Source organism: Esox lucius, chromosome 8, assembly GCF_011004845.1.
Source record: "Esox lucius isolate fEsoLuc1 chromosome 8, fEsoLuc1.pri, whole genome shotgun sequence".
Classification (NCBI taxonomy): domain Eukaryota; kingdom Metazoa; phylum Chordata; class Actinopteri; order Esociformes; family Esocidae; genus Esox; species Esox lucius.
Genome location: NC_047576.1, coordinates 33,931,193 through 33,946,351, shown reverse-complemented (window position 1 = coordinate 33,946,351; position 15,159 = coordinate 33,931,193). Strand labels below are relative to the sequence as shown.

General features: G+C 41.5%; 1 protein-coding gene across 5 annotated transcripts in view; it reads left to right on the top strand.

Annotated features, from left to right (window-relative positions):
- LOC105030685 (torsin-1A-interacting protein 2) overlaps positions 1–15,159 on the top strand; it is a 31,615-nt gene that overhangs the window by 8,141 nt on the left and 8,315 nt on the right. For all 5 annotated transcript variants that reach the window (XM_010904697.5, XM_010904698.5, XM_010904694.5 and 2 more), the window contains one exon: positions 2,006–2,173. In XM_010904697.5, coding sequence (XP_010902999.1) covers positions 2,006–2,173 — 168 coding nt within the window. The remainder of the gene's footprint in view (positions 1–2,005; positions 2,174–15,159) is intronic.

The window sequence follows — 15,159 nt, the reverse complement described above, 5'->3', positions numbered from 1 at the left end:
ATCCCAACATTGAAGCATGGAGGTGGAAACCTCATTCTTTGGGGATGCTTTTCGGCAAAGGGGACAGGACGATTGCACCGTATTGAGGGGAGGATGGATGGGGCCATGTATCTTGAGATCTTGGCCAACAACCTCCTTCCCTCAGTAAGAGCATTGAAGATGGGTTGTGGCTGGGTCTTCCAGCATGACAACAACCGAAACACACAGCCAGGGCAACTAAGGAGTGGCTCCGTAAGAAGCATCTCAAGGTCCTGGAGTGGCCTAGCCAGTCTCCAGACCTGAACCCAATAGAAAATCTTTGGAAGGAACTCAAAGTCCGTATTTCCCAGCAACAGCCCCGAAACCTGAAGGATCTGGAGAATGTCTGGATGGAAGAGTGGGCCAAAATCCCTGCTTCAGTGTGCGCAAACCTGATCTCTGTAATTACAAATAAAGGTTTCTGTACCAAATATTAAGTTCTGCTTTTCTGATGTATCATACTAATGACATTCAATAAAATGCTAATTAATTTAAAATCATACAATGTGATTTTCTGGATTTTTGGATTTTTTATCATAGAAAAATTTAATTGAAAATGTCTTTTGTCACATTTGAAGATTACCTATGATAAAAATGACAGACTTCTACATGCTTTGTAAGTGGGAAAACCTGCAAAATCAGCAGTGTATATAATACTTGTTCTCCCCGCTGTATGTCCAGTAGCTGTTTTATATGGCTGGAATTCTGGGGCCGTATTCACAACACATCTTAAGGCTAAACGTAGCTCCTGACTTGCTGATTTAGGAGTAACTCTTAAAAAAAAAAATACATTTTTGGCACAAGAGTATTTTCCAAAGTGTTTTAGTACCAAAACCAGGTCCTAAATCAGGGAAATGTTTGGATTACTCGAGGACTCCTAAGTCAGTAAGACCAAGTCACAATGTCCCTAAAAGGGCTACTGCTGGCAATTCGCCTCATAATCTGGTCAACGTTTTAGAAACATTGAATGATTCTGAGCTTTTAAAAAGGTGTTTCCTTAATCACGAAGTTATGATCATTAGAGGTTGTCATTGATGCAGTCACTTCACCAACAAACAGAAACAACCCAATAACATCGGACATCAAGGTTGTGACAACTCTGCTTGGCCACAGGGAAAATGCAGATGTGCAGACAGACTTCGCATATCTCAGTCATCTGTCAGTAGAATATTACATCAAACAATAAATGCCCTCCCCAGACCCCATATCGTCCGACAAATCACTCGGTTTTCTAATTCTCCAACTACAAAGAAACAAAGCCCACTTCATGGCCGTATCTGGACCACCCAGTGTAGTTGGTGCTATCGAAGGGACACACAATTGCACAAATTATTGCACCATCAAAAGATGAATGGGCATTTCTTTACCAGACATGTAAGAGGCTGACAATTAGCTGGTCATGTCTTGATTACTCAGTATATCATTATTGGTTTTATGTTTAATCAGTGACACTTGGCCTACATTTTTTATTTTACTATCCTAATTTTAATATGGCAACAACACATCGTTCCACAGTATTGCTATAATGAATTCACTGATAGAGACCATCCCTTATTAGCCAATCACTGTGGGCATGTAGTATATTGCTTAAGGAAGCTTGTTCGTTAGCAATGGGGTCAACCCCACCCTTTCACTAAACTTAAGACTTCTCCCAAATCCTTAGTAAAAGTTGGTCTTAGCAGCTTTGTGAATAGGTTTTAAGAGGAAACTCTTAGCTAGGAATTTTAAGAGCTGTTTAGGAGTCCTCCTAGTGGTAAGATTAAATATTTTGTGAATATGGCCCCTGGAATTTTAACGGCCATATTGGCCGTCCAAATAAAAGTTATAGCGAACTCTGACGCCAACATACCTACCTGTTAGTGCGCTGCAATTGTCTGACTGTTGTTACCATACAAAGTTACTCCCATGTTTGTTCCAGTGCAATAGTGCCATGGTTTATTACAGAGGTTTGATCATTTTCCCTGCTTGTTTTATTTTCCCAACTTAGATTCCCACAACAAGAAGAATAAGCCTGATAAGGAATTGGCATGGCATTGCAGTGGCAATGAGGAGGAGATGGATGTCCATGAAAAAGATGAGGATGAGCATAGGGACCAGGAGCAGAATAACCCCCAACAGATGTGTCCAGAGCCAGACCTTGTATCAAAGCAAAAACGTGAGTTTAGGTGGACTGTCCTACCTTTCACCCCATTCTCTTAACCACATGCTTTGATTTTTGTGCTGATGCAATGTGGGAATCAATCCAAAAGTGCCAAGCTCTATATACTTTGGTACGCAATACTTAATTAGGCCCTGAAGCCCAAGGCCTGAAACCTTCCTCCAAATACTAAGAATGTTTGTGCTAAGAACCAGGAGCCTTATTTGATTTACTTATTTATTTAGAATCTTTTTTTTTTTTTTTAATCTTTTTTCATTGCAAATGTACAAATAAGTACATTTGTTTATATAATACAAAAATTAAACGTGTGTATACTGGTTAAGTATTAATGTTAGAAAGTCAATATCTGCATTTTAAAGTTACATTGTTGGAAAATTGTTAAATCAAACTGCACTATCAATTTAAATGTTAAAAAACATACCATGTTCAACTAGGTTAAAATAAGTTTCCCTGAAAAAGACGTTGTCTGGATGGCAGCATTTGTTGCTCCAAAACCTGTGTATATTGTTCAGCGTTAATGGCTCCTTCACAGATTTGTGTGCATTTTACACTAAGGCATCCCAATATCACGGATGATGGCTTTTGAACTGTGCGCTGATAACAAGCCAGATGGTCCCTCTCCTATTTAGTCCTGTGAACACGGTGTCCATGATTCCAAAATATAATTTCACATTTTGTTTTGTCTGACCATAGGACAGCTTTCCACTTCACCTCAGTCCATCTTAAATGAGCTCTGGCCCAGAGAAGGCAGCCGTGGTTCTGGATGTTATTTGTATGTAGTTTATTTTTTGCATGGACATGTTTTTTACTTGCATTTGTGGATGCAGTGAAGTACTGTATTCACCGACAATGATTTTCAGAAGTGTCTGTCCCTTGTCCCTTGTATACAGAGATTTCTCTGAATCTTTTAATGAGTTCCCCAAACTCTTTGCAATTTTAGAGAAAAGTTATTCTTAAACTGTTGCACTATTTGCCTGTGCTGTCTTTCACATAGTTTTTTCACAGGCGTTACATTTTTTTTGTTGTTGAAATATTTGGAAAACATTTGAGCAGTTGTGTACAACCCATTTTCCAAAAAAGGTTGGGACAAATCCTCTCTGGAATGTTCTTTTAAAATTCAATCGTGTTACTGACCTGTTGCCAATTGACCTAATTAGTTTTGTGATATTCCACTAGGTTTAGTTATTTAGCATCACACAACTTTTTCAGTCTTTTTTGGCCCCTGCCATACATTTTTTGAAACATGTTGCTGGATTCAATTTCAAAGTGGGCATATATAGGTGCTGGACATATAATTGGAATATCATCAAAAAGTTGATTTATTTCAGTAATTCCATTCAAAAAGTGAATCTTGTATAATGTATACATTCATTCCACACAGACTGATATATTTCAAGTGTTTTTTTCTTTTAATTTTGATGATTATAACTGACAACTAAATGAAAACCCCAAATTCAGTATCTCAGAAAATTTGAATATTGTGAAAAGGTTCAATATTGAAGACACCTGGTGCCACTCTAATCAGCTAATTAACGCAAAACACCTTCAAAGGCCTTTAAATGGTCTCCCAGTCTAGTTCTGTACGCTACACAATCATGGGGAAGACTGCTGACTTGACAGCTGTCCAAAAGACGACCATTGACACCTTGCACAAGGAGGGCAAGACACAAAAGGTCATTGCTAAATGAGGCTGGCTGTTCACAGAGCTCTATGTCCAAGCACATTAATAGAGAGGCGAAGGGAAGGAAAAGATGTGGTAGAAAAGTGTACAAGCAATAGGGATAACCGCACCCTGGAGAGGATTGTGAAACAAAACCCATTCAAAAATGTGGGGGAGATTCACAAAGAGTGGACTGCAGCTGGAGTCAGTGCTTCAAGAACCACCACGCACAGACGTATGCAAAACATGGGTTTCAGCTGTCGCATTCCTTGTGTCAAGCCACTCTTGAACAAGACCGAAGCGTCTCGCCTGGGCTAAAGACTAAAAGGACTGGACTGCTGCTGAGTTGTCCAAAGTTATGTTCTCTCATGAAAGTAAATTTAGCATTACCTTTGGAAATCGAGGTCCCAGAGTCTGGAGGAAGAGAGGAGAGGCACAGAATCCACGTTGCTTGAAGTCCTGTGTAAAGTTTCCACAGTCAGTGATGGTTTGAGGTGCCATGTCATCTGTTGGTGTTGGTCCACTTTGTTTTCTGAGGTCCAAGGTCAATGCAGCCGTCTACCAGGAGGTTTTAGAGCACTTCATGCTTCCTGCTGTTGACAAACTTTATGGAGATGCAGATTTCATTTTCCAAAGGACTTGGCACCTGCACACAGTGCCAAAGCTACCAGTACCTGGTTTAAGGACCATGGTATCCCTGTTCTTAATTGGCCAGCAAACTCGCCTTACCATAACCCTATAGAAAGTCTATGGGGTATTGTGAAGAGGAAGATGCGATACGCCAGTCCAAACAATGCAGAAGAGCTGAAGGCCACTATCAGAGCAACCTGGGCTCTCATAACACCTGAGCAGTGCCACAGACTGATCGACTCCATGCCACGCCGCATTGCTGCAGTAATTCAGGCAAAAGGAGCCCCAACTAAGTATTGAGTGCTGTACATGCTCATACTTTTCAGTTGGCCAACATTTCTAAAAATATTTTTTTTGTATTGGTCTTAAGTAATATTCAAATTTAATATTTTTTTGGGATTTTCATTAGTTGTCAGTTATAATCATCACAATTAAAAGAAAAAACACTTAAAATATATCTGTCTGTGTGGAATGAATGTATACATTATACACTCACCTAATGGATTATTAGGAACACCTGTTCAATTTCTCATTAATGCAATTATCTAATCAACCAATCACATGGCAGTTGCTTCAATGCATTTAGGGGTGTGGTCCTGGTCAAGACAATCTCCTGAAGTCCAAACTGAATGTCAGAATGGGAAAGCAATTTTGAGCGTGGCATGGTTGTTGGTTCCAGACGGGCCGGTCTGAGTATTTCACAATCTGCTCAGTTACTGGGATTTTCACGCACAACCATTTCTAGGGTTTACAAAGAATGGTGTGAAAAGGGAAAAACATCCAGTATGCGGCAGTCCTGTGAGGGCGAAAATGCCTTGTTGATGCTAGAGGTCAGTGGAGAATGGGCCGACTGATTCAAGCTGCTAGAAGAGCAACTTTGACTGAAATAACCACTCGTTAGGTATGCAGCAAAGCATTTGTGAAGCCACAACACGCACAACCTTAAGGCGGATGGGCTACAACAGCAGAAGACCCCACCGGGTACCCCTCATCTCCACTACAAAAAGGAAAAAGAGGCTACAATTTGCACGAGCTCACCAAAATTGGACAGTTGAAGACCGGAAGAATGTTGCCTGGTCTGATGAGTCTTGATTTCTGTTGAGACATTGAGATGGTAGAATCAGAATTTTGCATAAACAGAATGAGAACATGGATCCATCATGCCTTGTTACCACTGTGCAGGCTGGTGGTGTAATGGTGTGGGGGATGTTTTCTTGGTACACTTTTAGGCCCCTTAGTGCCAATTGGGCATCGTTTAAATGCCACGGCCTACCTGAGCATTGTTTCTGACCATGTCCATCCCTTTATGACCACCATGTACCCATCCTCTGATGGCTACTTCCAGCAGGATAATGCACCATGTCACAAAGCTCGAATCATTTCAAATTGGTTTCTTGAACTTGACAATGAGTTCACTGTACTGAAATGGCCCCCACAGTCACCAGATCTCAACCCAATAGAGCATCTTTGGGATGTGGTGGAACGGGAGCTTCGTGTCCTGGAAGTGCATCCCACAAATCTCCATCAACTGCAAGATGCTATCCTATCAATATGGGTCAACATTTCTAAAGAATGCTTTCAGCACCTTGTTGAATCAATGCCACATAGAATTAAGGCAGTTCTGAAGGCGAAAGGGGGTCAAACACAGTATTAGTATGGTGTTCCTACTAATCCTTTAGGTGAGTGTTACAAGTTTCACTTTTTGAATGGAATTACTGAAATAAATCAACCTTTTGATGATATTCAAATTATATGACCAGCACCTGTATTTTTCAAGAAACAATTTCTTAGTTTTCAACATGTGATGTTGTCTGTACTATTTTCTATGGAATATAGAGTATAAATTATTTGCACATCATTGCAATCTGTTTTTATTTACATTTTACACAGTGTCCCAACCTTTTCTGGGAACTGGGTTGTACACAACTGGTCAAAAGTTTTCCAAATGTTTATTTTTTTGTGAACAAGTAATGGGTTGACAACTTACAGCTGTTCTGCAGCAACTGAAGTAAATTAAGCCTTGAAAGTTAATGCTAACAATTCCTACAGCATTTCCTACTTTTGCTTATTAAACACAGTGTTGGGATAGACTGTGTTACTACACACTCTTAAGCATTATTTGGAAGGCATTGTACTACAGGATGTAGTGTATTGCTATTACAATTGCGAGAGAATCAATTAACAGACCACTACAACCCTCAATAGTGTAGTTTCTCTCTTTTAGAGGAATTGCAAATAAAGCCAAGTTGTCTGTGAGTACAGTTTTCTACAGTACTCCATCAGAAGGCACTTGGAAACTGGAAGAAACTGACAGGAAAAGGTCTGGCAGAACCCAAATACTCATTTCTGGGAGGCAACAGCTTCAATGACAGCTTAACAGTGGCCAAAGTAAGCAAGTCTCAGTTTCAACTGTGAAGAGAAGACTTGAAGCTGTAGGTTTGAAAGGTCGAGTGGCAGTTAGAAAGACATTGCTAGAAAAAGATGCTTACCTGGTCCATGAAGCACTGCCAGTGAACTACTGAAGACTGGACATCTTCAGCAGTATAATGCAAGTTTTTTGTTCCTCAGTGTGTGCGACACCAACTGTCAAACATGAAGGAGGAAGCATGATGGTCTGGGCCACTTTTGCCAGAGATGGCGACTTACACAGAGTTAATGGCACCCTCAACCGAACCAGCTACTGCTGTGTTTTTCAGAGCCTTATTACGAGAAACAATAACTCATTACATGAAAACAAGAAAAATGTACATGTACATAAATGCATTTAGTTCCTTTCTTCTGTATCAACTGCCGGCCTCTATTGATGATGTCATGGTAGTGCTATTTGTCATCATCATCTTCCGCTTATCCGGGGCTGGGTCGCAGGTGCAGCAGTCTAAGCAGAGGTGCCCAGACTTCCCTCTCCCTAGACACTTCCTCTAGCTCTTCCGGGGGGACACGAGGCGTTCCCAGGCCAGCCGGGAGACATAGTCCCTCGAGCGTGTCCTAGGTCTTCCCCGGGGTCTCCTCCCGGTGGGACGGGCCCGGAACACCTTCCCGGGAAGGCGTTCATGAGGCATCCGGAACAGATGCCCAAGCCACCTCAGCTGACCCCTCTCGATGTGGAAGAGCAGCGGCTCTACTCTGAGCTCCTCCCGGGTGACTGAGCTTCTCACCCTATCTCTAAGGGATCGCCTGGCCACCCTGCGGAGAAAGCTCATTTCGGCCGCCTGTATCCGGGATCTTGTCCTTTCGGTCATGACCCAAAGCTCATGACCATAGGTGAGAGTAGGAACGTAGATCTAATATTTAGGAGTCCCATTTTGAGATGCGAAGTGATACAATAATTTTTATTTTTGACCGAGGTGGAGGAAGGCTTTATCTTAATAAGGTTGTTTTTGTCAGCACTACCTTGTTTAACTTTTCTCAGCCTGGAACAAGTCACAGTGACAATAGGTAAAGCTGTACTAACTACTCTGGCTATGCTATTGACAGACTCCACTATGCTAGCAGGCTGGCTAACAGCCTGCAGCCTGACCTGCACCCTATCTCATGTTAAAGCTTTAGGAGTGAGACTCCTGTCAATGTTCCTAGACAAAAGAAGAGCACCACTCCAGCTAGGATGGAGTCCGTCGCTCCTCAGCAGATCAGGCCTGGCCCTATTTCTGGGAGAGTCCCAAAAAGAAGGCCAGTTATCTACAAACTCTACCTCCTGCGACGGGCAGAACTCCGTTTTCAGCCAGCGATTGAGTTGCGCAAGTCTGCTGTAGAGCTCGTCACCACCCCTAGCTGGGAGGGGGCCAGAGACAATTACTCGATGCCGACACATCTTTCTAGCTAATTTACACGCTGATGCTATGTTCTGCTTCGTAACCTCTGACTGTTTCATCCTAACATCGTTGGTGCCAACGTGGATAACAATATCTCTGTACTCTCTATACTTGCCAGTTTTAGACTTCGCTAGCACCAACCCCAGATTTGCGGCTACGTCGGTGGCTCTGCCCCCCGGTAAACAATGTACGATCGCCGGCTGATTCTTTAGTCTAATACTGCGTGTGATGGAATCGCCAATGACTAAAGTTTTCAGTTTTTCAAGTCCACCGGTAGAACATGCCTGCCGACCATTCCCCTCCGAAGACGGCTCGGGCCTTGACTCCGACTCCAGTGGGGAAAACCTGTTCAAAGTCTCAGTTGGTTTTAGCAACGATTCAGGTTTAACTGGTCGACGGCATTTCTTCCCAGTGACCAAGAGAAAGTTATTGCCCGGCTGCAGGAGCTGTGCCGGGGGGCTAACAAAACTATCGTTTCTACCTGGTGGCACTGACGCAGATTTTTCTATTTCTACACTAGCATAATCCTTGCCTGGCATTTGCGTCAGAAGCCGAGCCTCTAACTCTGCTATCTTTAACTTAAAACGAACATTCTCCTCCGTGTTGTTGCTACAACAATTACAGTGAAAAGGCATTGTAATGATACTTAGCCTCCGGTGTTCAGGGGTGAGTAGTTCTGTTAATTATGTCCAAAAAGAGTCCCGGTGTAGAAAAGTTGGGTAAGAGGTCAACAGATAAATATTGCGTTGGTAAAACTCTAAAATAGAATTTTTACCAATTAGTTTATATCGAGTAAATTCGAAAAAGTTTGGCAGGTAGCCAGGTAGGTAACAGCAGGCAGAGTACAGCACGTCAATAATCCCACAATGCAGTTCGTCTGATTGCAGTTGGCCAGTTTCAGTTTCAACTGTAAAGAGAACACTTCAAGCTCAGTTCAACATTGATTGGTTCTGGGCCCATTACTTTTCTCACTATACATGCTCCCTCTGGGCGATGTAATCCGAAATCACAATATTAACTTTCACTGTTATCGCAAAAATTAGAAACTTTCTATCAAAAACTGATGCAGAAAAATTAATTCATGCTTTCGTTACTTCTAGATTAGATTACTGCAATGCTCTTCTCTCTGGTTATCCAGACAAATTAATAAATAAACTTCAATTAGTGCTGCACACAGCTGCTAGAATCCTAACTAGAACAAAAATGTTTTAACACATTACTCCTGTCCTGGCATCCTTACATTGGCTGCCTGTTAGGGTTAGGGCTGATTTTAAGGTTTTACTCTTAACCTATAAATCAATACATGGACTTGCTCCTACTTACCTTGCTGAAATGATCCAGCCATACATACCTACACGTAACCTTAGATCGCAAGATGCTGGCCTTTTAATTGTACCTAGAATTTCTAAACAAACAGTTGGCGGCAGGGCCTTTTCTCATAGAGCTCCACTCCTGTGGAATGATCTGCCAATTAAGGTTAGAAATGCAAACTCAGTGCAAACTTTCAAGTGTCTACTAAAAACTCATCTCTACAGCACGGTTTATAATTAGGTGTAGCCTGGCCCGGGGGCGTGTAGGTGACCAGTAGGCTTGATACTGTCCACCCTTGCTGTCTTGCCAGGTGGGCTCTCGTCGCCACTGGGATGCCCTAGCTCCAATGCCCTTCGGGGGAAGAGTCACTGGCTTGTTGTTGACTCTTTATTGTGCACTTGTGCAGTTGGGCTGTACGCTGCTAGCAATACTCGGCCCTCATTCAGGGGGGTTGCGGTTGGTGGGTGTCCCTTTGGTTGATGCCTGGCAATGTGGTTGGATTGATTTCCTGCCTGTTGGGCCCTGTCCGGGGCCTCCCCCGGGTAGGGCCACAGTGTCACCGGATCCCCCCGTCTCAGTTTCCAAGGTGTTACGCTGCTATATTATTGTGCTGGGGGACATGAGGGATGTACTACTAACTTTTCTCAGTTTCCTCCAATTTTAAATTTTAGAAGGAGATGAGGTCCTGGTCCACACCTGCGGATTACCTGGTTTGGGGGGACCGTTGCTGTTCCTGTCCTTGTCCACCTGGTCTTACTTCTGACCTAGTCTAAAATCGAATATACTCTGGATTTAGCCAAGAGAAATGTATTTATTATTCCAATTGGACTCTTAATATCTCACCCGGCACAGCCAGAAGAGGACTGGTCACCCCTCTGAGCCTGGGTCCTCTCTAGGTTTCTTCCTAAAATTCGACCTTCTTAGGGAGTTTTTCCTAGCCACTGAAATTCAACACTGCTGTTGTTTGCTCCTTGGGGTTTAAGGCCGGGTGTCTCTGTAAAGCACTTTGTGACAACTGCTGTTGTAAAAAGCGCTTTATAAATACATTTTGATTGATTTGATTTTTTGATAGATTGACCGGTAAATCGAGAGCTTCGCCTTGCGGCTCAGCTCTTTCTTCACCACGACAGACCGATACATTGACCGCATTACTGCAGAAGCTGCACCAATCCGTCTGTCAATCTCCCTTTCCATCCTTCCCTCACTCGTGAACAAGACCCCTTGATAATTAAACTCCTCCACTTGAGGCAAGAACTCTCCACCAACCTGAAGTGGGCAAGTCACCCTTTTCCGACTGAGGACCAGTGCTATTTGTGGTGTGTATATATATTTTTTTTCTTCATTAAGATCACAGATTGTGTCCGGAGAGTAAAAGGGCCTTTCACACAGCAGAGGAGCCGATAAAACGATTGTATCAAATCTAAGAGAGGTAGGACCTTCATTTAACTGTAAAAAACTAATCAAAATTATCAGTTTCTCTTGTTTTACTATTCATAGGTATGTGTTTGAGTAAAATGAACAGTTTTCTTTTATTCTATAACTACTGGCAACATTACTTCCAAATTCCATATTTATTTGTAGAAAGCAACAACTGGTCAAAGTAACGAAATACAGATGAATTATTTTCCGTCCTCAAATACTTTAAAGAAAACAAATTCATATTCATTTTTCAACAACAAAATACTAATGTTTTAACTTGGGATAAGTTCAGAATTCAATATTTGGTGGAATAACCCAGATTTTTTATCACTGCATTAATGTGTCTTGGCATGCTCTCCACCAGTCTGTCACATTGCTGATGGGTGACTTTATGCCACTCCTGGCACAAACATTCAATTAGCTCATCTTTGTTTGATGGCTTGTGACCATCCGTCTTCCTCTTGATCAAATTCCGGAGGTTTTCAATGGGGTTCAGGTCTGGAAATTGGGCTGGCCATGACAGGGTCTTGATCTCCATCCACGCCTTGATTGACCTGGCTGTTTGGCATGGAGCATTGTCCTGCTGGATTAACCAATTCTCAGAATTGGGGAACATTGTCAGAGCAGAATGAAGCTGGTGTTCTTCCAAGATTACCTTGTACTTGGTTTGATTCATGCATCCTTCACAAAGACAAATCTGTCCGATTCCAGCCTTGCTGAAGCATCCCCAGATCATCACTGATCTGCCACCAAATTTAACTGTGGGTGCGAGACACTGTGGCTTGTAGGTCTCTCCAGGTCTCCGTCTAATATTTGGAGGATGGAGTGTTGGGCAAACATGAAAATTTGACTCGTCAGAGAAGATGGTCTTTTGCAAACTTCAGCCTGCTTCTCATTGATGCCCTGCCCCTAGGAGCCTGTTTCGAACCGTCCTCGCCGTGCACTTCACCCCAGCTGCTGTTTGCCATTCTTTTTGTAGGTCACTTGATTTCATCCTACGGTTGTTGAGTGACATTCGAATGAGTTGACAGTCATCTCGGTCAGTGGACAGTCGTTTTTGCCCTCTGCCAGTCTGTAGCTTTGTTATCCCCAATGTCTGTTGCTTGAACTTGTTCTTATGAACTGCCATCTTTGAAATATTCAGGATGGAAGCAACCTGACACTCACTGTATCCCTTTGCTAGTTAAGCCAGAATTGAACCCTTCTTTTCCTCACTCAGTCTTCTTTTCAAGTCTTTTGTCATGCTGAATAGTTATTTTTTTATTCAAATTACCTTTGAGGTACTATTTGCACAGTTTTTGACATCCATCTGGTCCTATTGCAAGAGAAAAGGCATGACTACAGCAGTGGTTTTTATACCTTGTTAAATTAAATTTGGTTCAGGTAATCACCTAATCATTACCTCATTAAGTAAAATGAGGTATGCCTGTGTTGGAATTTAACAGACACTGGAATGGAATGTTAATTTAAGAAAAGTTAGGAGTGGTCTCTTAATTTTTTTCAGAGCTGGATATCATACGTGTGGTGGCATTGATGAAGCTGCTTTGCGTTGGCAGTTTCAAACACATTAAATTTACCCATGCAGGCTGCTCTCAAACGTCCAGCGATCGCATGTTTGCTTGGTTGGGTGAGGTACATTGCAATCTTTTTCCACTGTAGCAGTACATCTGGCCAAAAAAAGCAGATGTTGCCAAAACTGCCTCTACGCAAGCTGCTGATTGACTTGGTGGTCTGGTAGAATAGTGTAATGGAGATCCTAGAAAGGTTCCTGTGGCCGAAATCAAAAAAAATTACTCACACATCCCTGTACTATGCGAGAGTGGGCTGGCCACCACTAGCTCTACACAGACTATCCCATTGGTACATTTTTATTCACAAGGCCTTTCTTGAAAAGCTCCTAGGTTATTTATGATCTTCCATTGTCCAATAGACTAATGAGAAATATTGCTTGCGCTCTCAGTACTGTATTTTGTGGGACACATACTGAAGTAGAGGGGGGAAAATGATACCTTCCACCTGGAATAAGCTTTAAAAGATTTTAAAACAAAAAAAAAATTATCGACTGTGATTGATTTTAAGTCCAAAATCAAAACCATGATCAATATTGAAATGGGTTGGTGTAAATGGTTTTGTGTGCTGCTAAACCGAACCTGATTAAATAAAGGTTAAATAAAAATAAACAATAAACCAGGCAAGCCTAGTTCAGCCGGACCGCAATAGAAAGTATTGCCCTGAGATTTGAACCTGAAAGGCTGTGTTGCTAACCACTACACCACAGAGCTCTACCTTCCCAAGCTTGTCAATATAGCCTCTATCCTGAACAAATCCTTGTTTGCCACTGGCCGTTTTAACAGCTTATTAGCCAGTATTAGGCTTTACCAGTATCTACTAACTTACTGGAATAGTCATAGAAATTGAGCAATTGCTAGCAAGTCTGCCAAAACTTTCATTTCATGGCATAAGAACGTATTTTTTTTCTTTCATGGTTTAACAACTTTTTTCTTTCATTCGTGAATGACATTGAAACAGTAACTATCAAGAAAGGTGACGATAACTAACTTTTTCAAGTGAAACGACGAGAGATTTTAACTTGAGTCTTGAGAGGCACTGTCTTTAACCATAAAGCCACGGCATTACACATTTCACCAGTCGCTAAACACTATTGAGCATTGTGTTAAACTGACTAACTTTTCTTATTAAGTTTACCTCCATCACAAATGGTGTCTATGAGCTGTTAGCTTTTGCCACTGGCCGTTTGAACAGCTTATTAGCCAGTAATAGCCTTACTGGTGTCTACTAACTTCCTAGGAATAATAATAAGAATTTAGCAATTGACTAACATTTCTTAAGTTTACCTCATCCACAAATAGCATCTTTGAACTGTATGGCTTTTGCCACTGGTTGTTTTAACATCTTATTAGCCATTCGTGAATGACATTTATACAGTAACTATCAATATAGGTGATAATAACTGACTTTTGTCAAGTGAAAAGATGAGAGAATCTGGTCAAAAGGCAAAATAAAGAAGCCAGCAGTCTTGGCAGCTCTGCTGTCGCTAGTGATCTCCAATTCGAGAACGATTAATTATTTTTGAAACCACTTTTTACTGACTCAATAGTAACTTTATAGAAACTAGTTTTTTAATGACTAACTTAACTTTATTGTTCAGTTGAATGGTTTGTGGCAGATTTTGACATTGGTTTCATATGTGGTCCTCCAGCTAAGTGCTCAAGCCAATGGCTTTTTTGTTTACAGAGATAAATACATCAAGCCTGGCAGAATTATACATATAGTTGGAAGTCGGATGTTTACGTACACCGTAGCTAAATATATTATAATTTTATTTTACAATTTCTGACAATCCTAATACAAAGTCCCTGTCTTAGGTCAATTAGGACCAATAAAATGCAAATGGATGGATGGACAATGTGATTTTCTGCATTTTTGTTTTAGATTCCGTCACTCACAGTTGAAGAGTACCTATGATAAAAATTACAGACATCTACATGCTTTGTAAGTGGGAAAACCTGCAAAATCGGCAGTGTATCAAATACTTGTTCTCCCCACTGTGGATACTTTTGTACCTGTTTCCTCCAACATCTTCACAAGGTCATTTGCTGTTGTTCTGGGATTGATTTGCACTTTTCGCACCAACGTACATTCATCTCTATGGGGACCAAACATACGGCTGTGGTCCCATGGTGTTTTTACTTGTGTACTATTGTTTGTACAGATGAATGTTGTACCTTCAGGCATTTGGATATTACTCCCAAGGATCAACCAGACATTGTGGAAGTCTGCAGTTTTTTTCTGAGGTCTTGGCTGATTTATTTTTATTTTCCCATAATGTCAAGAAAAGAGGCACTGCATTTGAAGGTAGGCCTTCAAATACATCCACAGGTACACTCCAATTGACTAAGATGATGTCAGCCTTTCAGAAGCTTCTTATCCAATCTGTTTAAATGCAGTCAGCCTTTTGTATGTGCACTTCTGACCCACTGGAATTGTTAAATAATTATAAGTGAAAGAATCTGTCTGATAACATTACTTGGCATGCACAAAGTAGATGTCCTACCTAACTTGCCAAAACAATAGTTGGTGAACATGAAATATGTGGAGTGGTTGAAAAGTGAGTTTGAATAACTTAAATCTAA